General features: G+C 47.5%; 1 protein-coding gene across 1 annotated transcript in view; it reads left to right on the plus strand.

The window, feature by feature from the left end:
* Positions 1–1,172: 1,172 nt before the first annotated feature.
* The window catches only part of CHRNA2 (cholinergic receptor nicotinic alpha 2 subunit), a 48,213-nt gene continuing 25,433 nt past the window's right edge, over positions 1,173–23,952 (plus strand). The window contains exons 1-2 of the mRNA XM_053249623.1: positions 1,173–1,283; positions 1,870–2,364. Coding sequence (XP_053105598.1) covers positions 2,292–2,364 — 73 coding nt within the window. The 5' untranslated portion in view covers positions 1,173–1,283; positions 1,870–2,291. The remainder of the gene's footprint in view (positions 1,284–1,869; positions 2,365–23,952) is intronic.

Below are 23,952 nucleotides of genomic sequence, written 5' to 3' on the forward strand. Positions count from 1 at the left end.
CTGCCTTCACCTGCATCGGCACCTTGGTCCACCCAACCCAGGATGATCTGCTCTGACTGGCCGCAGATCTTGGGCAGAGGGTGGAGCTTTCCCAACATTGCTGCCTGAGACCCTTTAACTAGGACTCCCAGGGATCGAACCCGGGACCGTCTGTGTCCAAAGCATGTTTGCCAACAAATGGAAGTACTTTTTCACACAACACATAATCAACTTGTGGAATTCTCTGCCACAAGATGTGGTGTTGGCTACTAGTTTGGATGGCTTTAAGAGGGGTTTGGATAACTTCATGGAGGAGAGGTCTATCATCGGCTACTAGTCCGAGGGCTACAGGCCACCTCCAGCCCCAAAGGCAGGATGCCTCCGAGTACCAGTTGCAGGGGAGTAACAGCAGGAGGGAGGGCATGCCTCTTTCAGCTCCTGCCCGTGGCTTCCAGCAGCATCTGGTGGGCCACTGTGTGAAACAAGATAGTGGACTCGATGGGCTTCCTTGGGCCTGATCCAGCAGTGCCGTTCTTATGTTCTTAGGTTTCACTAGTGGCTCGTCATAACGAGTCGGGGGTGTGTCAAAAAGTCAGCTTGGGTTGCTCCTCTCACCCCCTGCCCCAACTGAGAGACATGCTGCCTGCAGGCTGATCATTCGTCAGGTAGAGCTGCATGGTTAACCACGCTGCTCTACTTGACAAATGGCCAGCCTACAAGTAGGGTGGCTATCAGGTGGAGCAGGAGGAGAGAGGAGCAACTGCCTCCGTTGGTGCCCCCCCACCCCCCATTTGATAGGATGAGCTGCGACTGGCCTGTGATCTAGTACTGAGTCATGGCTCCTTTCCCAGCATACCCAGAACTCTGCTCCACTGAGCCCAGATCTTTGGAGATGGGTTGTACAATGATGAGAAAAGGTGCAGAAGAGAGCAACCAAGATGATCAGGGGCCTGGAGCACCTTCCTTAGGAGGCAAGGCTACAACACCTGGGACCTTTTTAGTTTGAGGAAGTGGTGGCTGTAAGGGGTATACATGGGTTCAGGTATAGAACATAGGAAGCTGCCATATACTGAGTCAGACCATTGGTCTATCTTGTTCAATATTGTTTTCACAGACTGGCAGTGGCTTCTCCAAGGTTGCAGGCAGGAATCTCTCTCGGCCCTATCTTGGAGATGCTGCCAGGGAGGGAACTTGGAACCTTCTGATGCTCTTCCCAGAGCGGCTTCATCCCCTGAGGGGAATCTCTTGCAGTGCTCACACATCAAGTCTCCCATTCATATGCAACCAGTAAGGACCCTGCTTAGGTAAGGGGACCAGTCATGCTTGCTACCACCAGACCAGCACTCCTCTCGTCGGTGGAGAGAGAGGGCAACGGAGCATTCACTCTCTGGCCCTTCAGAAGCCAGGTGTGCACAGTGGAATGCACTGTGGTGTGTGTGTGTGTGTGGGGGGGGGGCAAATGTGTATGAACATGAGAGCGTATATGTACGTGCTTATTTTCTGCAAGGGTTCTCAAACTTGGGTCCCCAGATATTGTTGGACCAACTCTCATCATACATTCCCTATAACAGGGATTCCCAGATGATCCCCCGAACTCCCATAAACCCCCGCCAAAGGCCACTGCAGCTGGGGACGATGGGAACTGTAGTCAGCCCCATTTGGGAATTCCTGTTACAAGGAACAGTGATCTCGGAGCCCAGGTCTGAGGAGGACCCTGCTCTTCTGCATGAGTGTGTGCCTGCTGGTTCCAGGTGCTGGGTGCACAGCCACCTCTCTTCCCTACCCCAACCAGTGCAAAAGGTCATCACATCTGCCCTCCAGTCACGTCAGCCTTGCGCCCTTTATTGTGGGCTGCCGTCTCATTGTCTCGTTTTCTGCCGTCTTCTCTAGGGAGCATTCTCGTCGGGGCTCAAAAGCCTTGCCTTGCGGAGTAGCTCTGGGGACCTGCCCTGAACCGCAGCCACACATCTTCCTCACTTCCCATCAAATGTGCACCAGCGAGAGCGTGATCAGGATGAGTTGCAGCCGGAAGGGGTCCTGTTAGTGTACCAACTTCAGGACTGTGGACAGCTCCTTCAGCTGTGACTCAGACACCTTCCAGGAACCAACCAACTTGCTGCTGTTTTAATGCATTTCCCTGATGGAGATCACGGCCGGCAACTTTGTCCTGCCAAAGGGTGAACGCAAAGGTACATTCGGTGCCCACATTGCTGCTCTACAGAGACTTTGCAAAGGAAAAGGGGTGCTCGAGGGTCTTCGGCCTTTGGACAAATAATTTCGTGGGGGGAACAGAAGCAGCATCCTCTCGGAACATGGATCAGCTTCGGAGTGGATTCCCAGTCTTTAAGAACATCGTCACGTGTTATTTCCTTGTGTTCTGGTCAGGTAAGGGACAACTCTGCCCCCCCTCCCACCGATTCTAAAATTACTTGCCTCGTCCTTTAATTAAATTCAAGTACGCAAACCGATGTTAAAAATAATTAGTGTGTTTCTGCAAAGAGGTGCACAAACAAGAGTGGAAGGCTCAAGATGTCCCGGTAACTGTCAGTTAGGCAAAGGCAAGTCACTTCATGGAGGGGAGCCTGTTCTGAAAGGAGGCTGGGCTTCCAAGGGAATGGAATTTGCGACTGTGAAAGATTTCTGCCTTAGTTTGGACGGCTACCACCAGTAATTGCCTGTTAAGGTGTTGAAGCTCCTTTTTGGACTTGCTCAATGGGCTCTTTTCTCATTCGGCTGCCAGCACTGGTTTGGGGAATTAACCTTTTCTCTCTGCCTTGTGCCATTTGAGCGGGGCATTGTTTCTTGAATATGTGCTGCCAGCTTGGTGAAATGGCTTTTAAAAAGACCCCAGGCGCCTGTGTTGATTTTGCTTGGGGCTCCCGCTCCTGGCTCCAAGCACCTGGCCAGGGTCAGGTGGGACCCACTCTGTGGACAGTGTCAGCTGGGGAGTGTGACTGGGGCAGTACACCTGTCTGTGCCTTTAGCTGTCCTTTCTATCCCAAATGCCCACCAGCACTCCCCATGTATGCCCCCCCCAGTGGCTCCTACAACACTCACTTGCCTGAACAGTGAAGGGGCCGTATGATGCAGCTCAAAATCAGGGGCTTGTGGGTGTTTTTGGTTCTGATGGCTCCTGGAGTGGAGATCAGTGGGCCAGGCATCCGTGCCATCCGCTCCGTTGGCCAGCCCGTCCATCATGTGGCAATCCGTGTCTGACAGTGAGCCAGGATCCTCATGGTTTGGGGCTGGGTCTAGGGAGCTCCCTGGGAATTGGGTATAATGAAGCCTCAGAGTGCTCTTCAGCCACAGAAGGGAGTGGGTGTGTACCCCTCAGCCCTGAGACTGGCAGGCAGGATGAAGGAGGTGAGAAATTTCATTGGAAAAGTTCCAGATCAAATAAGGGTGTGTGGGGCAAAGGGTGGGTCAAAACTAGGACAATTTGGTGTGTGTGGGGGGGGAGCAGCATTGATTGTTTTTTGGGGGGGGGGATCTGGATTCATTGTGGCCAGAGCACCTCTTGATTGCAGATACTGGCCTGGCTCACACAGTCGTTCAAATCCAGGTTTAAGGTAGGGTACCAACATTAGCGGGATTGTGTGAACCCATGCCAAGGTGGGAATTTCGGGCTATAAACCTCCTTGGCATGGATTCACACAATCACACTAATGTTGGTAGCCTACCTTAAACCTGGATTTGAATGACTGTGTGAGCCAGGCCAACCCCTGATACCTCCAGTTAGGGCAACCCTGCCAGATACCCTGGAAAGCCACTGCCAGACAGTGCAGACATTTCTGAACTAGGTGGACTAACCACTTGACTTGGAGGAAGGCAGCTTCATATGTCATTGGCACAGTAAATGAAGGCATGGGTTTTGCCCTACCATGCACTGTCCACCAATTAAAAGGAAGAGGGTGGAGTCCAGAGACATCCAAGTGTGCGAGACTTCAATGGGATCTGAATTCACCCGAGACTTCACTTTCAGTGTGCACCTTGCCTGTTCTTTCTGCTGTGTCTGAGTTGTGACTCCAGACAGAGCCTGAGGAGGACTGGAGGCATTGAACTGGATCCATGTTTACCCCTTTGGGTTGGATCCATCCATTTGCGATGCCAGTGATGGTTCTGGTTATGACAGGATCTGAGTACTCTCTGCTCTAAGGAGATGCACCCCCATTCTCAGCAGCCTTTGGTGTTTAGAAGGGAGTTGAGTTTGACAGGATCACTACCTGATCTGGAAAGGCACCATAGAAATCAGACTTCTTCCCCCTTCTTTTCCCAGGATGTACGTTTCATTCTTGACTCTATAATTTCTGCCTTAGATGCCGGGAGCGGTTAGTAGAGAAAAACTTTGCAAAATCGTACGACTTCATGTCAATCTTTATGACTTCATGCCAAATCTCACACAGTGCTTTTGAGCTGAAGTTACAAAATTCTCTCCAACTTTAATTAAGACAGTAACTTTCTACTTCAGAGAAAGAGTGATGGGTGATTTGGGTATGTTGCAAAGGCACAGAAATGGTGACACAAATTAAAAACATGCAGCATTATGATTTAAAGTAAGCAGAGGTGCAGGCAAAGTGAAAACTGGAGGAGCAGAGCCTCACTTAAATTGGTGAGCAGGGGGAGTAAAGACACTTTGTGAGGGGGAGAAAAATATGTTTTAGGTGTTAAAGATATGGGTTATTGAGTTCAGTAAAATGGAGAGGAGTTTAGTAAAGTGAGAGGGGACTACTCAAAGGCTTAAGGGGGTGTAGTGATCAGCCACCCGTCCCCCTAAACCGGAAGTGAACACTATCTTGACTGACAGACTGGTGAACTCCAGGGCTCAGCCAATCAGTACACCAGGTGGGTGGGACCTAGAGAGCTGTTGGGAGGAAGAAGGCAATTCTTTGCTAGAGAAGGACATGTGGCCATGGAGGCTGGCTACAGGAAAATGACTTGGCGGATCCTTGAAAGATATGAGGGCAGGAAGCTTGAATTTTCCTCTGGAGTTTGGTGAGTTGAAGAAAAGGAAGCTTTGGCTTTGGCTTCGGAAGTTTAATCTAGGGGAAAGTTTGTTTAGTCAGACTTTGCATTAGAAGTTATATTCCTTCTGTGTGTGTGTTTTGCATATTCCTGATACTATTCTATTTCGTTTACCTACAACGTAATTGAAATAAGAAACACTAGCCTACACTCTATTCACCTAGGGCATAGCAAAATACGCTGTACACATTTAAGTGTGCTTTTGCATTTTCCTACATACTTTTTCTTTGCAACTGGGTAAACAAGATTTTTAAAGTGTGCTGCCCCAACATCATTCGGGGTGCTTTTAAAGTATTCTTGTAACCTACTGAGTATTTTTATCTGTAACTAAAAGTGGAGTACACCTCAGACAGAAGCAGTCTGTAGTACCTGAATAAAACTGTTTTTCTTTTTGTTCTTTTCTTTTACAAGCCATTCCAAGTTGGTTTTTAACTCAGGAAAGTGGAGCGGGGAGAGGGGGCTAAAGGGGGATTTCTCTAGTGCAAACACATCTCCTCAGGCATTCAGCAGCTATCGTTTTTCTCATCATGTGTAAGTTTGCACATGGAAGATTTTTATACTTGTCTAGTAGCAAAATAAAGAGAGTTTCCCCTTGGGAGTCTAACCCAAGCCCAGGGTGGTTCAACTCTGTAATAAAGAGGGGTGGTGGTGGCAGCCATTTTTTTGTACCAAAAATACTGCATTTCTTACCCTCACATGAACTTGCTCTGAGACAAAGGCTTGAATCCGCTACAGAGGGGGATCTGTTCTGTACCTCTGAAAGTAAGTATGAAAAAAGAGAAATGAAGAGTGAAGTGAACTCATCAATGTGGTGTCCTGGAAGTTACGGTTCTATTTAAAAGTGGAACTGGTTCACACATGCATGCCTAGCCACTAGACCAGGGGCGGCCAGCCCCAGAGGCACTGGAGGACTATTTCCTTCCTGCAGCTGGTGAATGGCAGCTGAATGTGTCAGCTGGCTCTATAGGAAAACATGGTTTGGATGCCAGAAGCAGTGGCGGTGGCTGTTTTGTTCAGACATGCAGTTGCCAGCACGAGTCTAGATGTTGGCCAATGTGTTTCTGGCCATGTGCCGTGCGCCAGGGAGGTGGGACAAGCTTCCTGCTCCCCATTCAGTCCAATCTGGCTCCTGCTGAGTTGAGTGAAAGGTGAGGGGAAGCAATGGCAGAGCAGAGTCTGGGCCGCTCAGCCTCCCACTCACTCCGTGTGAGCCGGAGCGTGTGCTTGCCAGGCAGCCCCGCTTAATCTGCTCCCTCCTCTTGGTGCCAAGAGGCTTCTTGGTGGGTGTGGTTTGGGGCAGAGCTGGCGGGGCAGGGGGCCAAATCCTCAAGCCCTGCCCCAGGTCTCAGCCCTGACATGTCCGTGCAGCGGCAAAGAGGCGTCTGCTGCCACGATACAAGTGACGCGAGAACAACGGCAGGCAGGCGGGCCACTCTTGCACACTGCAGGCAGCAAAGGTCACGTGAGAACGCTCCTGATTGAGCCCAAAGACAGATCCCCTCCCAGAGATGAAGTGCCGCGTCTGTTTACACGACAAATCCACTCATCAAACAGAGCTAATGAAAAGAAATGGAGTTGGCGCGTCTACTGTGTCCTTCAGGCGGTGAGAAGACCGACTCTCATTTGCACCGAGCATGATTGAAGGGCTCCAGGTGAGTGGAAGTGGCTGGCTTATTCCTCCCGCGGTTTGCTTCTGCCTTTGGTGCCTTCTTTGGCTGACTGTTTATTCTGTGGCATTTTCTCTATTTATTTATGCAAACTCGTTGCCGGCCCCATCTCAAAGGACCGGAGCAGATATGAAACAGAACACAAAGCAAACATAAGACGCCCTGATAGCATTCGATTCCTACATCGTCATCTGATTACCTTTTTATAGCCTCTCTAAAGAACCAGCTATACCGGCAGTCATACTATATAACTCCGCGGTAATAATAATGGATTGAACTGCTTTCTGATTTAGTCGTCATTACTATTCTTTCATTATATAGCACCACTGTGCCAGTGAACCTGGCAGAGAGCAACACAAGCAACAGACAGGTTCTTGCCCCAAGGAGCTTACTGTCACGCCCTTAATCCCAGACAGCGAGGAGGAAGGGGAAGCTGTCAACTTTTCGGCCGATGCCGGGGTGTCTGAGGGTCAGAGCTCGGCTGTCAGTTTCCAAGAAACAGCTGAGGCAGATCCGGCTGATGATTCAGAGCAGGCACAACAACCTGAGACAGCAGAAACCATGACGGACTCATCAGAAGAGGAGCTAGGCAAGCAACCTCCACTGATTCCACAACAGAGGCATGTTACAAGACGAAGAACACAGCTAGAGACTATCAGGAGGAGTAAACGCCTCTTGCAGAGGGCTGATAAGCCTTGAATTCCTGCCAGCTGGGAGCTCTCGGCTTGTGCTATAAATTACGTCACCAGCTTTCTATTCACTGCTGGAAAGCAACGTTTGTCAACTTTCGTGTTGACAGCTTGCAGCCAAGCCCGATAAAGAAGAACTGTTCTGAGCCGTCTCTTGTTCCTGCAGCTCCGTTTGGTACTGTGAACTTCCCTGCCAGGTGGCCAGATACTGACACTTACAGTCCTGTTTAAGAGGGTGGGGGTGAAGGGGGAGCGAGGTAATCAAGACCCTCAAGACTCACCTGTTCTTGCAGGCTTTGAATTAGAATTAATTTCAATAATTTGTTTTAATAACTGTTGAATAAGTCAATATGTCCAATTCAAGGTACTGGTTTTGACCTTTAAAGCCCTTAACGGTTCTGGCCCTGAATACCTGAGGGACTGCCCGCACCCAAGGTAGACCAGTTGCTACCCGCTTGATGAGGTCATCTGAGGGAGCTCTGCTCTGGGTGCCAATAATGAGGGAAGCTTGGCTGTTGCACACATGGGACAGGGCCTTCTCTGTGGCTGCCCCCAGACTCTGGAATGCTCTCCTGGTGGCTATTCGCTCCTTGGTCTCCATCACAGTTTTTGGAAAGCGTGTGAAATCTTGGCTTTTTATCCAGGCTTTTATGTGATTGTCCCTACTGCTGCTGCTTTGTATTTTATATAGTTATATTGTGCTTGTATTTTAAATCTTTTTAGCCAGATCTAATGGTTTTTATATTCTAGCTTAATATTTTAACTGTGTAATTTTTATAGTCTTGTTTTAATTTTTCTGTGTGAACCGCCTTGAGATTGTTCTAATGAAAGGCAGTAGACACATTTAAAAATAAAAATAAATAAATAAATGTTGGCAACGCAATGTGCATATTAACTCCAAACTCTCAACAAAAAGACCTTTTTATTGCACAAAGAAAAACCAAACGTTGGTAAACATAAGACATTTCGGTGTGACACACTATCCTCAGTTAAGTAAAACAAATGAGCACAGATGAGCCTAACCTCTAACAACTGGGGAACTGAAGTTTTCATTTGTGTTCATTTGCTTTACTTAACTGAGGATGGTGTGTCACACTGAAGCGTCTTATGTTTTTATGTTAAAAGGTCTTTTTGTTGAGAGTTTAATAACTGTTTTATGCTATCTATGTATTTATTTCTCCTAGGCGTACCCGTCGCTAATCCCATGCGTGGCAGCTCTCATGAGAGTTCATGAGCAGCTGCTGGACTAGCACTGGGGACGAAAATACGGATGAGGAGGCAGTGGTGGGCCAGCCTGGCTGGGTTGCTGGCAGCATGAGGAACGGGCGGGTGGGCGGGTGGGAGGAGGTGGCCAGAAAGCGCCGGATGAGGGGGGGGGGGGAGAAGAAGCAGGTTCCTTGAGCCAACCAATGGGAGCAGGCGGCAGCAGGCCAGCCCGGCCGCCGAGAATTGGCAGGCAGGTGGGTGGGAGGAGGTGGCCAGCCAGAAAGCACCAGGCGGGGGTGGGGGCAGAAACTGGGGGCGGGCAGGGAGAGGAGAAGAAGTGGACTGGTGGTGGGGAGTGGGCTTGGGGGGGGGAAGAAGTGGGCTGGCGGAGGTATAGATGCTCTGCGCCAGCCCAGCTAGCTGTTTTTATTGTGTTTTGTGTTGACTTTTTAATATTGTTTTAAATTTTGTACACCGACTAACTAACTAATGAATAATAGAAAGAGGAGAGGAAGGAGGAAGCAAGAGAGAAGCAGAGAGGCAGAGGAATGGGACAGGTAACTGGAGAAAGGGACAGACGGGAACAAATACATTGTGCGAAGTCAACCTTTGCTTCTGTGGCAGGATTGAAAAGCGAAAGACGGGAGCAACAGCCATGTCCTCTTACGCCTTGGCTGAAGAACAAAGCAGGGAGGCTGAGAGGGGTTGCATTTCGGCACGCCCTGAGATCCAGTGTTGGGTGTGTTGGGCACACTGCCAGCAGAAGAGCCCGGCTGGTTCAGATCCAAGGTCCCTCCAGTCCAGGGACTTGCAACGGAAGGTCCCCAGATATTGTTAGATTGCAACCCCATCCTGCCCAGTGGCCACAATTTGGTTCGCCACATTGCTTTCCAGCAGTGGCTGCAGGCTCTCTCTTCCTTTGCACAGTCAGCTGAAGAGGGCCAGAAACAGGAGTTTGGTCCAACATGGGCAGGAGTCATGTTGTTCCAGAGCAGCAAAGGATTGGAGAGGCTGGATGCAGATGCATCATCTAAGCAAGGTGCCAAGACTGGCCGGGCCTACTCAGTGCAAGCAGAGCTCGGGTGCCACAGCAATGAAGGTCCCAATTTGGGAGCTGCTCTGGCACCTGCCATAAATCCAGAACTGGGACCCCCAAGTTGAGAGAGAATGAACAGGGTGGGAAGACCCTATGACCCAGACCCCTGTGTCACTGGGACCACCCACGTCAGGAGAACCAGGGGAATCGGCACCAGCACTGCCACCGTGACTTGAGGACATAGCCCTGCCTTCATTTTTTGTCTCTCAAAGTCCCTCAAAGACCTGCCAGCCCAAGTAGTGGTCTTCCAGTGCTGTTGGAGCCAGTGCTTTGTCCCAGGGACCCTTTAAACAATGGTGCCTTCCCCAGGGAAGGAGCAGGGCCAGATGCTCTTCCTGAATAGCTGCCACAAACAGTGCTCCAAGTAGCCACTGGAGCAACATCTCTCTTATGCTGCTATTCCAGCTCTCCGGTGTTCCTGCTCAGAGCTGTCCAAGGTGCTGACCCCTTTCCCCTCAAAGCTGTCCAAGGTTGGTGCTCCTCCTGATCCCGCCTTGCTGGAGATCTTGACTCAACTTAGAACAGGATAACACTTTCCATCCATAACCTCCTGACTAGGGGCTGGTGCTACACTCAGAAGGTGGAGAACACTGTAAAACAACAAAGAGTGTAGACACTTGGCTGATAATGTGGAGAGCACGATTAGTGATGAGGACATCAGCGCAATGAGTTTGGAAAAAAAGGAGCTCCACCCTTGGTGCGCAGCTGAGCAAAGACCCATAAAATGTACATCCTGGAACAGCAGCAGGATTGGCGGAACATACATTTCATTTGCTAAATAGGTTCCTTCCATCCTCTACTGGCAGCTTCACCAGTTGCAGTTTGGCCCAGAACATTGGTCTTGAGTGGGTTTTGACTGCGGAATTGGCCTCTGGCTTCCTTTGCTGTGGGAGCATTAGTCCTACCCCATTGAGAGTATCTCTGATTTTGTCTTCCATTGCCAGAAGAATTGGCCACCAACCCACTTGATGCAGCAGGAATCTCCCAGTGTCTGCTAGTCCTTCCCAAACTTTGTCACACTGTGTGTGTGTGTGTCACACACACACTGATATGATCTGAGGAACTCATCCCCCTTGCTCTGTATATGGTACAGCCATATATCATGGCTTGCCAGGGGCATCACAAAACCAAGGAGTTTAATAAAGTGCCTGGTAGACTATGATACATAGCTGGTGTGTGCTGTACAACTGTCCTGTCCTGGTTGTCCATGTGCGGGGACAAAGGCAAGGCCAGGCCTTTAAATTTAACAATCAATCAATCAATCAATCAATCAATCAATCAATCAAGGCGAGCTCACTCTGCAGGGCATTGGACAGCTCCAGGGGAGCAAGTTGATTCAGTGCTGCTCAGAGGCAGACTGGAGTCCTTAAGTACCTCTGAGCCCAGACTGCCCTTCCTGAGCTCCACCTCTCTGGAGAGGGGAAGCTTGAAAGCAGTGGCCTTATGAACTTGGCTCCACAGTCCCTCCCACCTCATCTGCAGAGCCCTTTCCTCAATTCTGCCTCCAACCAATGCAACCAAAGGCTGGGAAACTGGGGACAGGGACACAGGTGCATGTGCATTTGTTTATTCGTTTTATTCCTTCATATCTCATCCTGCAACATAAAAGTCTGTCCAAGTCAGCACAAAGTGGCCAGGGTGGAAGAAGGTGGCTCATCAGGAAGCAGGATCCTAAACTATTCAGGGCTCTCTAGACTTTGTATAGCATTGTCAGTGCACACGGTGCTTTCTACAGCAGCAGCAGCACAAAGACAGGACCCTGCCCCAAGGAGCAGTGGACTATTAAAATATTACTACTTTATCGTTTATTATGTTTTAATTTTTAAACCTATTTTTTATTTATTTGTACTATTTTAAAAAAAACACAAACCTTTGTGTTTTTTTTCACTCTGCAAACCCCATTTCCCATCCTGTGTGCGTAAGAGTGGGAGTGAATAGGTTAGGTTCCAACTAGATCTATTTGTCACCAGAAATATCGGAAAGAGGCCTTGCCTCTTTCCTCCCAAAAGACCGCTGCCTCATGAGTCCATCATGACACACTCCCGACCATCAAGTCTGGGAGTCCTGACCAGAAATTTATTCTGAACTGCATTGAAATCTCCACCTAAAATAATATGCCCCGTTGCCTTTTCTTCCACCCGTGAGATTTCTGCTGAGAAGTATTCCTTTTGATTTTAATTTGATATTTATTAGGGTACCATCTGACTTGCTAAACACCCTAAAAGCACAAGATATCTCTCTTTATTATCCTCAGTTATTTCATGGACCTCCAGAAGTCCTGTTCTTCCTATAATTGCAACCCCACTCCTTTCAGATAAGCTGCTTGTGTCATAAACATCACCCAGTTTCAGTCACTCGAGTCTTATGCCCGACATGTGTTTGTTGTAGAAATACAGTTTTGGAGACAAAAATGTTCCTTTTGGAACAGAGAATCGTCTTATTGCTTTTTCTATCTAAATCATTTTAATAACTTTTTGTTGAAAAGTGGTATATCAATATCTGTAGTAGGAATAGGAGAAGTAATAGTAGTACCGTATTTTATGGACTATAAGACTCACTTTTTTCCTCGAAAGATATCCGCCAAAATTCAGGAGCGTCTTATATGTTTTAACAGTTTAATATGTTAAAACTCTGAAAAACTGGATTAAAATTAAGGTGCGTCTTATAGTCCGTAGCGTCTTATAGTCCGTAAAATACGGTAGTAGTTTGCTGCTCTCCCTAATAGCTTTGGAGAAAGATGATGACTCAAGAGCATGAAGCCCTAAGTTCTGACCCCCTCCTGAAAGTCATGGCCTCTGTGCTGGTGGTTTTCCCCAAGGAGTAGAACCCTTATCTGGGATCAGATCTGGTCATCAGCATGTGTTGGGGTGGTTTTTTTTTTTGGTTTTTTAAAAAGTTCAGACATTAACTTGAACAAGTGGCTTGGTAACCAATTAAGGCACATTCTAAACCAGATATAGATTTATCCAATATCCAGCTCTTGTGCCTGCACTGAAATTTGACAAAAATCAATACAATGACAACTATTGGTTTCGAAAGGAATACCATTTTCTGCAACTGTTCATTTTGGGATTTTTTTTTAAAGGGAGTTATAAACAAAATATATCCAAGCAGGATAAAGAACAGGAAAAATGAAACATAAATTATACTGTTGAAAGCTGAGTGATTGATTACTAAGTCACTAATGCTGAACCCGTTTCCATTTTGTGTGTGTTCCAAGAATTTGAGCCCAGCTCAGGTTCAAGACAACCAAAAGATTTTAGGTTCAGCTCATTCACTGAAAAACCCTCTCTGAAGCAGTTTTTCAGTTTGCATTGAGGTTTGGTTCAGCTCCCTTTGACAGTTCCCAGGTAGACGAGAAGCATCCGTGGAAAGAGAAGAGGAAGCAGCACAACACTCCCTGGCCTTCCGTTTGCTTATCTGGTTATCTGTGCGGGAGGTTGAAGAGTTAGAAGCAAGGTGGTGGTAAGAGGGCAAGTGCTCTAAAAGGGTTAGACTGTGCACAGGTGAACTCTGTGCAATTTAGGGCAGAGATGAGTTCAGGTAAGGCTTTGTGGCATCCCCGGGTGCTTTCAATATGATTCTAGGATAGAAAGGATGCTGGTCGTCCTGGACATTATAAGCCTGTATTGGACTGCATGGGAATGGGGCCATCTCAGGATTATTCATGATGAGCAAAATGCCTAACATTGTGACAGGTGTGCTTGAGGACAGCACGGAGGCAGACATAGACCTGCTCCTTGCCCCGCTGACCCCAGCGGTTGAGAATCAAGCCTGAGCTGATCAATGGTCTGTCCACAGGTCCATCAATGGCTACTAGTCCTAATGGCTACAGGCTGCCTCCAGCAGGCTTAGAGGCAGGATGCCACCGAATCTTGGTTGCAGGGCAGCAACAGCAGGAGAGAGGCTATGCCTTTATTTATCTTTTGCCTGAGAGTCACTTAAGGAAAGAGGATGTTGGGCTAGGAGGGACTTGGGCAGGGGTGAAACTATAATTGAGCAGATGGGTTCAAAGAACTCAGCCAGAGGTGCTCTTACTCATGGACTTTGGGGCCAAGGTCCAGGGCATCCACACCCCCTGGGGCCCCCCAGATCCTCTTTTGTCTGTTCTGGGTGGTGTGGTCACTGTGCCTAACTGCCAGCCCACACACTGTGCTGGGGTGGCTGAGTATGTTTGTGACCTGCGCCAGGTGCGTTAGAGTCAGAGGCGAGAGTGGGGAAAGAAATATGTGGGATGGGAATATGCTAATTTGCATCTTGAAATGTTTCTATTAATGCATATTTGCATACAATGAACTCACTCTTGTGAGTGCAGCAGCTGTTTGTGCCCTCAAGAAGCCATTTGTTAAAAATACTGTGAGGCGGGTCTCACCTGGGAAGGGTGAGTGGGGAGAGTGGGCTTAGCCCACTCTCCTCGCACACAAGCAGACACGATTGCTGGCACCATTACGGAGCCGGCGGGTGCTGTGGGGAGCGGGGGCTGATTGGCCCCCAGAAACTCCAGCATGCCCTGCGCAAGTGCACAGGGCATGCTGGAAAGACCCCTGGAGCCGGGAGACGGCTTTTGGCCTCCCCTCTGGGGGTCTACTAGGGATGTGCGAACTGGTTTGAATCCGAACCGGTTCGAATCTAAACCGGGGCAGTTCGGCGGTTCGGATCCGAACTGAACCAGTCATCAGGTTCAGGCTGCAGGTTCGAATTCGAACCGAACCGGGGGTGGTTCGATTCGGACCGGTTTGGACACCTAAAAATTGGTAGGATGGTAGCTGGCACCCAGGGGTACCTGTCACCCAAACCCCAAAGTGATTTTTTATGAATTTTTGAAAATTATTTATATTTTTTTCTCATAGGATATAATGGGACTCAAACCAGGCCATTATTGCTTATTGTGGAGCACCCATGGGTGCCAACAACCATGCAAACCCTGAAGCAATCAGACACCCCTATGATTTTTTATGAATATTTGAAATATTTTTAATTATTTTTCTCATAGAGTATAATGGGACCCGAACCAGTCCATATCCCCTATTGTGGAGCACCTAGGGGCACAAAAGCAGGGTGGGTGGTAGAAAGACAGGGGTGCCTACCACCCAAAAAATCCCAAGGCAATTGGACACGCCTCTGATTATTGGTGAATTGTTAAAGTATTTTTGAATTCCTCATAGAGAATAATTAGGGTTGCAGCAAATGTATAGCTTCATGTCGGGGGGAAAGGGGTGTCGTAGAGTGGAGTGTGGTGGCTGGTAGTTCCTAGGGTGGGCAAGGAAGCTATCAGAATTACTTGAAAGGAATTGGGCAAAGGGGTGATTTTTAAGTGATTTTTGAAGTTTACGCGTCTTTAAGGTTTTTCTCCATAAAGAAGCATGGAGGTGTCAGCAAATGTATAGCTTCACGTTGGGGGCAAAGGGGTGGCCTAGAGCAGTGTGGGGTTGGTGGTAGTGCCAGGTAGGGGCAAGGAAGCTACCTGAATTTTTTCAAAGGATTTGGGCAGAGGGCTGATTTTTGGTGAATTGTTGAAGTTTACGCATCTTTAAGGTTTTTCCTCATAATAAGTTATAGTGGAGCTTTCAGCAGCCCCATCAGGCGCGTAGCAATGATAGGGCAAGGGGAGACAGTTGTCTGGGGGCCCCACTGCCTGGAGGGGCACCCCAGAGGCACCTCACGTGACTCCCCCTTGCCCCCTGCCCAGCCCCATAGCCTCTCAGCCACTTGCCCTCTTCGCCGTCTCTCCTGCTTGTTCTGCTGGCCCGCAATCGAAGCAGCAGCCCAGCTGCCAAGAGCTCCTTTTCTCCCGCCTCTCAGCTGATCGGCAGGTGGGCAATGGGGCTTCCAGGGAGGCCTCCTCTGTGTAGGCCGCAGTGAAGCCTGAACTCGAGTAGGGCCCAAGCCAGCCAGCCAGGAAGGAGGAGGCAGCCAGAGTGTTCTCTGCAGCAGAAGACCCCTTGCTGCCCTGCTCAACCCAGACCAGCATTTGCCAGGTAGAGTGTGAACTCCTTTTTGTGGTTACCTTTCCCGCCCCCCCCCCCCTATATAGGGATCTGCTTGCCATAGGGCTTGGATATGGGGGGTGAGGAGGGACCGAGAAGTCTCTGAATATTTATTTTGAAACAGCTTGGAAAATTTGCTGACTTAAAAAAAACTATCTAAAAAGTCCTATAAGTGGCTTGTTTCATGGCAAAAAATTGCAAAAACTTCTGGAACAGTATTTTATTAATTTTATTCATTCATTCATTCATTCATTTATAAATGCACTTCTGTTCAAGTTGTTTTGCAACTCAGAAGGTCTGAGTGAGAACTGTGAAGCATGTGTGGTGCTTTTATTTTATTTTTCTTGTGTGTGAACTGCTCCCCAATAACTTGCAGGGACTTCAGGGTAAATCTGGCCAACATGTGAATGCAGCACCTCCATTCCAGAGGAGATGTGTCTTAAAGGGCTTTAAAAGCCTCCTGTGAAAAACCTCCTGCAATCCAATTTGACTGAATTTGTTCAGAATTCTGAGAAAACAAACAGAGGCTCACCCTGCACGGTTGAAAGTCTCCTTTGCTAATCTGCAGCGAGGGGCCCATTTTAATCATTCATCTTTCTCGTGTGTTCTAGGCATTAAAAGTAAAACAAATGTATAGTACTCAATGTATATCACTATATATTGTGACGTGTGTGTGTATTCAGTGAAATGTATTTGCAGGCAGCATACTTATTTTGGAATATCAGACTTAAATCCTTGGGGGCCTGGGGTGTGCGGAGGCCCTGGACTTTGGGGGGGGGCATTTTAAAATCTTGTCTCTGGGCCCACTCCAACCTTGCTACGCCCCTGAGCCCCATAAGTGCACTTGGGGGGTGCTGGGGTGGCCCAGAGCGAGTGGTGGTGTATGGCACATAGGGTGCCAACCACCCCCATGGGTTTCTAACACATGGGGTACAGGGTTCTGTTGTTTCTGAGGTATTCTGAGTGTGGATTCTATGATAGCAAATGAGATTTTCAATGAGACACCACGAATCCACTCACTCTCATTTAAAAATATTTCAAATATTCATAAGAAATCATAGGGGTGTCTGATTGCTTCAGGGTTTGCATGGTTTTTGGCACCCATGGGTGCTCCACAATAAGCAATAATGGCCTGGTTCGAGTCCCATTATATCCTATGAGAAAAAAATAAAAATAATTTTCAAAAATTCATTAAAAATCGCTTTGGGGTTTGGGTGACAGGTACCCCTGGGTGCCAGCTACCATCCTACCAATTTTGGGCATCCGAACCGGTCTGTACCGGATCCGAACCGAACTGGGCGAACCGGTTTTGTGCACATCCCTAGGGTCTACTCATGAGTAGCCATGGTGCGGATCCGTGCTGTGGCAACTCACCGTTGCTAAAACTGGGTTTGCGGAGCTCTCACTCCGCAAACCCGGTTTAAGCACCGGGCTACAGAAGCAGGTGACCCACTTAGGAACCACCGGGCTCGCAGCCCCTTAGGAACCCACTGGGCTTGTGTGAATGGCCCCTGTGTGTGTCATGGTGTGTCCGTGTGTGTAGGGGGATGATGTTTAACTTAAACCTTTAGGACCAGGCTCCAAAATTACCTAGGTGCACCTCTGCCTTCTGCTCCTGAGGGCCCCCCAACTCCACCCCTCCCTATTTTCTTCATTATCTCCCTCACTCTTAGGGGCCACTGGGGAGAGGGGGAAACATGCCCCCCCGCTCACCTAGCTATGCCCCTGGCCTTGGGCCTGATCCAGCAGGGCTCTTCTTAGGAGCCTGGCTCCAGACTCCCTCCCACTTCATCTGCAGAGCCCCTTCCTCAATACTGCCCCCAAACAGTGTGACCAAAGGCTGGGAACCGGGGGATGGGCACACATGTGTAGGTGCATTTATTTATCCGTGTCATCCCTGCATATCCCATCCTGCCACACAAAAGTCCTTCCAGGTCAGCACAAAATGGCCAAGGTGGGAGAAGACGGCCCATCAGGGGGTGGGGTCCTAACCCATGCAAGGCTCTCCAGACAAGCTCCCTAGACCTTCTGTAGTATTGTCAGTGCACATGGTGCTTTCTACAGCAGCAGAAGCAGCACAAAGACAGGGACCTGCCCCAAGGAGCAGTGGACTATTGAAATATTGATATTTTATAGTTTACTCTGTTTTAATTATTTTTTACTCATTAAAAAAAAAATACTTTACTATTATTCACTCCTAGAACCTCATTTCCCATCCCGGGCAAAATGATAGGAGTGTGAGTGAATGGGTTAGGTTCCAACGAAATCTATTTTTTACCAGAAATATCGGAAAGAGGCAAAGCCTCTTTCCGCCCAGAAGACCGCAGCCTCATGAGCCTGACATGGCAAACGTCCCGACCATCAGGTCTAGGACTCCCGACCCTAAGGTCTGGGAGTCCTGACCATTAGGTCTAGGAGCGTTTATTTCCTAGGGTTTTAACACCCTGGTTCCCAGGCCAGAGACCGCAGTCAGCTGGGGATGAGTTCTGGACAATTTTCCTGACCAGGGGCATCTAAGCGGCACCCTTGTAGATTACAGTTACTCTAGCCACCCAAACCCTTTTGCCATGGGCTGCGGGTTTCTAACGCCCGGAGATTCAACATCGCCACCCATTTCCCCCAGGTTGCTTCCTGATGACACCGGGACCACCAATCATCTCAAGTTACCTCCCCCAGAATGCATCACTTCCCTATTATTTCCATATTTCTATGTCAAAGGTTAGCTCTCCCAGAATGCATCTCTTCTTGATGTGCATAGTTCTGCCCAGAATGTTACATCTCCCAGAATGCATCACTTCCCCTTCATTTGCATAGGTCTGTTCTGAAGGTTACGTCTCCCAGAATGCATCACTTTCCTTCTTTTGACAAAGTTCCGTTTAACAGCAGTTGATATTTCACTGATACTATTGGTGAAATTGTATGTTGTTAAGGCAATATAGCCACCCTTTCTACCTTTGGATAAAAACAAAACAGCTTTACCCCTTTTGAATGGGTTTGTACGAATGTGTTTACTTGGTTTGCTATTGAAGCAGCCTTTGTGGGGACATGTCATACTTAGGGATGTGCACAAAATGGATTTTGCATTTTTTTTAGCTCAAACAGAACGCAAATTGCTGAAACATTTCGTCGAAAACAGTCGTGCTGACTGTGTCCATGGGGAACTCAGGTGAAATACGAAACACCCCATTGCTCCCCCTGGATAGCTCCTAGGGACACCAAAGTGTGTTGGGTAGTAGGACAAAATGGGTGCCACCTAGCACCCAACCCAGAAAAGAAAGGGGTAAGCAGGCAGTTTTAAACCATTTTTTAACCTTTTCCCCTAACCCCCCTAGAATGTTTTGGGGAAAGGTTAAAAAGGTGTTTAAATCACCTGCTTACCCATTTCTTTTGTGGGTTGGGTGGTAGGTAGCACCCATCATGCTCTACCACCAGTTTTACGTTGCATTTTGCAACAGTGCCTTGAAAAACACCTCAGCAGCACACAGTAAAAGGGAATCTGTCCCTCCCAACACAGAACACACTTTTCAAACACAGTCCAAAAATGAATCACTGACCCAGAATCCACTGCCAGCCACAGAGCCTGAGCTGCAGTAACATCACGGACACAAGTTGCTCTCGCACCCACAATTATAACTCCTTATGTTCCTGCCATTGCAACAGCTGCCACAGTAGCACCCTTCCTTAGCAGCAAGCATAGCCATAAGCTCAACTACAGCAACATAAGCTTAACTACAGACCACATTTTGACTGAGTACAGTCAATCTTGCAATTCAGATTGCAGAGTAGTGAATGAAGCCTATGTTGGTCTCTCAGGGCCAGACAAGGAGCTCATCACAGCAATCACCAAGAAACATTACACAGAGAGAGCTGCCCCTGTCCATTTCTCACCACAACACTATCTCACAAACAAAACAAACTACAACTCAAGAAAGAAAGGCACTCAAGTTCTGCGTCCTCTGTCAATCTGAGACCCAGCAAAAGCACATAGTTCTAGCAGCAATAGCACAGCACATTATACTCAGTGCTGGAAAAAAAAACCCCACAAAATCAAACCTACCTTCCTGCTCTCCTGATGTATCTTCTACTTCAAGGGAGGCAGACTACAAGGGCTGTCTCTGCCTCCCAATCCCTTTGAATAAATTTTGAAATTCCCTCCTTTTGTGTTTCCCGTCCCTCCTTCCTTCCCCCAGCCAGTCGGGGCACAGTTGCCCATGACAGCTCTTGACTGTAAGATAAGAAGCCTATCAAGAAGCAAGGAGATCACGAGCCAATCAGAAGCCAGTTCCAGAAAACCACAAAATCACAACATCAGCAAGGGAAAAACAGGCCCCCCAAATAACGTTCAAAACATGAATTGAAACTGGGCTGTTCTGCTCCAAGCTCAGAACAGGCCCTTTGTTTAAAGTGTGTTCTATTTTGAGCTCTAAACATTCAAAATGGCCCGTTTTGAGTCAAAGTGTTTCGATGTCTAAATGTTCTGTACATCCCTAGTCATTCTGGATTGCTTAAATCAGTGCTCCTCACTATTTTTGAGGGGGCCACCGCTGTGGAGGAGTCTTATTGTGTGGGAATGGGGGGGGGGAGATGGCAGTTTAGAGAGGGAGAGGGAGAGAGAACAGGCAAAAGGAGGGGGAGGAGGAGGAGGAAGGGAGAGAGATTGCATGGAGGGAGAGGAAGAATAATAAGGAATAATTATAATAATTCAATGGGGTTGCCTTTCTCTCTTATCTGGGTTTTGCTTAGGATCTAATCATGTTTTGAAGAAGAATTATGCCGACATACAGACCATCCCTGGGAGTTCACAAACATTTTCTCAGCACTGTGGTCAACAGCACCTGGGAATGAATCCCTGTTGTAGGGAACCTTGATGGTAAGGGGGATAGCACACGCCAACACCAGGTGAGGGACCTGGTTATAGGCCAATGCCTGAAGCCCCCGAGTCAAGATGCACCTCTGCCCCCTGCTCCTGAGGGCCCCCCAACTCCACCCCTCCCTATTTTCTTCATTATCACCCTCACTCTTAGGGGCCACTGGGGAGAGGGGGAAGCATGCCCCCCCCCGCTCACCTAGCTATGCCCCTGGCCTTGGGCCTGATCCAGCAGGGCTCTTCTTAGGAGCCTGGCTCCAGACTCCCCCCCACTTCATCTGCAGAGCCCCTTCCTCAGTACTGCCCCCAAACAGGGTGACCAAAAGGCTGGGAACCGGGGGATGGGCACATATGTGTATGGGCATTTATTTATCCGTGTCGTCCCTGCATACCCCATCCTGCCACACAAAAGTCCTTCCAGGTCAGCACAAAGTGGCACAAAAGTGGGAGAAGGTGGCCCATCAGGAGCCGGGAGTCCTAAACCATGCAGGGCAATCAAGACAAACCCTCTAGACTTTCTATAGCATTGTCAGTACACACGATGTTAGCAGCAGCAGCAGCAGCAGCAGCAAGAAGACAGGACCTTGGCCAAAGGAGCAGTTGCCTATTAAATTATTAATAATTTACAATTTACTATGTTTTATTTTTAACTTTTTATTTATTTTTACTATTTTCTTAAAAAGTTTATTTTTTATTATTCACTCCTCCAGCCCCATTTCCCATCCCTTGTGTTTGTGTGAGTAGATGGGTTAAGTTCTTACTAGCCAGCTAGAAGGTTCCAGATAGATCTATTTTTCATGAGAAATATGGGAAAGAGGCTTTGTCTCTTTGCCAACCCAAAGACCTCAGCCCCATGAGTCCATCATGGCAAATGTCCCGACCATAACGTCTAGGATTCCCAACTATAAGGTTTTTCTTAGCTTAGTTATGTTATGTTACAGATAAAACACAACAGAACAGTTGTAAGGATTTGCAAAGCACACAAAAGGAAAATATATTCCTGATGCGAACTAATTAGCAAACTGTTCCCTAGGCTAAACTTCCAGAAGCCAAAGACCCTGGCTTCCTTCCCCCTTGAACTCACCCCAAACTCCAGGAGAGAATTCAAGCTTCCTGCAATCCTGCCTCTCAAGGATCTGCAGATGTCCTTTCATGAGAGAATTCTCCAGTCTAGCCATTGACCATGAGGTAGCAAAACTCCATTGCTCCTCACTAAACCTTCTGCCCATCCTCTCTCTCCTCCAGCCTAGCTGCTTTGGCACAAAGACACTCTTCTCTTCCTGCCTCAAGGCCCTCAATATCCCACTCACCATGTGCTGAGTGGCTGATCCCTAGACTGTCAGTCAGGACAGGGTTCAATCTGTACAGGAAAGAAAAGGCTATTACTGCCAGATCGTTACAGCAACTAAAGGGAGACATGATAAAAGTATTTAAAATTATGCATGAAATAGAGTGGACAGAGAGAAACCTTTCTCCTTCTCTCACAACACTAGAACCAGGGGTCGTCCGATGAAACAGAAGGCTGAGAAATTTAGAATCAACGAAAGGAATTACTTTTTTTAAAAAACAAAAATTTAATCTTTCAGAGTTGTAACTATTCACTAAAAAGAAAGGGAAAAAGTTACAACTCTGAACTTAAAAGATAACAGTTAAAGTACAAGCATATTGATAACAAACGATTGTTATATCCAACCAGGCATATTTACCTAAATAAAAGATACCAGAAATACCAAATGAAAAAACTAAAAGCAAACCTTACCAAATAAAAAATCAGTCAGATTAAACCTGGGTCATAGTGGTTTATAATACTTTTGTATATCCAATTCATGTTCTACACTACAAGTTATTAAATAAGTAGTTCAAAACAAGTGAAAAATAACTATAGAAATGGAAAGATATTTACCATTTATCTATAACCAAACTAGAAGTAAAATAGAAAAGGGGGAAACTCCTAAAATATATATACAGTGGACCCTCGACTTACGAACTACTCGACATCCGATGTTTTCGACTTACGAACGACAAAAATGGCCGCATGCTTACGAATTTTTCGAGCTACGAACGGAAACCATTGGCGGTTTAGATGCGGTTTCCTCGACTTACGAATTTTTAGATGCGGCTTACTCGACACAAATTTTTTCAGACCTCCGTGGGTGCGCTTTTCGACTTACAAAATTTTCGACCTACGAACGTGCATTCGGAATGGATTAACTTTGTAAGTCGAGGGACCACTGTATAGTAATCCACACCACACATTATCTATGGAATTCTCTGACACAGGATATGGTGATGACCACCAGCTTGGATGGCTTTAAAAGGAGCTTAGACAAATTCATGGCGGACAGGTCTCTCAATGGCAGGATGTCTTGGCATGCCCTCACCTCTTGCCTCTGGGTTTCCCAGAGGCACCTGGTGGGCCACTGTGTGAAACAGGGTGCTGGACTAGATGGGCCTCCTTGGGCCTAATCCAGCAGGGCTGCTTTTATGTTAATTTTCTGTACTCATCCCAGAGGAAGAATGGCAAACAAAATACCATGCCTTATATTTCTATATGAAATAATAAATAACCAGCTCTCAACACAGGTAAGAATAATCAAACACATCTGTATAGCATGTAACAAAATACAATGACAAAATACCAAATGGAATACAAAATGCAATGGAAGAATGAGAAACCAGTATATCCAGGTGTCCAAACACACTCCGAGATGTCTTCAAAAAGAGAAATTGAAGAGTGCATACAGTACAGGTAATGAGTCCTCAAATCCAATTGGAGGAGCCCCTGATGAAGCCGTTGGCGAAACAGCTCCTTATCCCGGGGTGGCTGTTGTGATTTTTCCCTGGTGTGCCCTGTCTCTCATCGCCAATTATCATCAGTCATTACAGAGCAGGTTGCTTGCTTTCTTCATAGGCAGGATTCAAGATTTGAACTACATGCATTTACAACATCCTACTGAATACATTGTCTCCTCCAATTGGATTTGAGGACTCATTACCATCCCAATCTTGAGTCCCCAAACGTTGTTGGGTGACAAATCCCACCATCCCTTCAGCCATTTTTGCTGGGAATGATGGGAGCAGTAGTCCAGCAACATCTGTGGTCCCAAGGTTGAGAACTCCTGGTGTAGATGGAGGTAAAAATTGGTGTGCAGGAAACGGCGTGGGTGGGATGCATGGAAAACTGGACTGCTGCTGCATCAACAGAAGCAAAAGCCAAACTACAAGAACTTTGGCTGGAACTCCTGTTCCAGCCAATGCAAATTCCTCAGTTATTCCAAACAGCAGTATTTTGGCACGCTTTATCTCTCTCTCTCTCCCTCAGGGGAAATCAACATAAAGTCAACATAAATGCAAGAAAGCAAATCAACATAAATGCAAGAAATCAACAATGCAAATCAACAATGAAATCAACAAAGAAATGCAAATCAAATCAACAAAG

This window comes from Hemicordylus capensis, chromosome 1 (assembly GCF_027244095.1).
Source record: "Hemicordylus capensis ecotype Gifberg chromosome 1, rHemCap1.1.pri, whole genome shotgun sequence".
NCBI lineage: Eukaryota > Metazoa > Chordata > Lepidosauria > Squamata > Cordylidae > Hemicordylus > Hemicordylus capensis.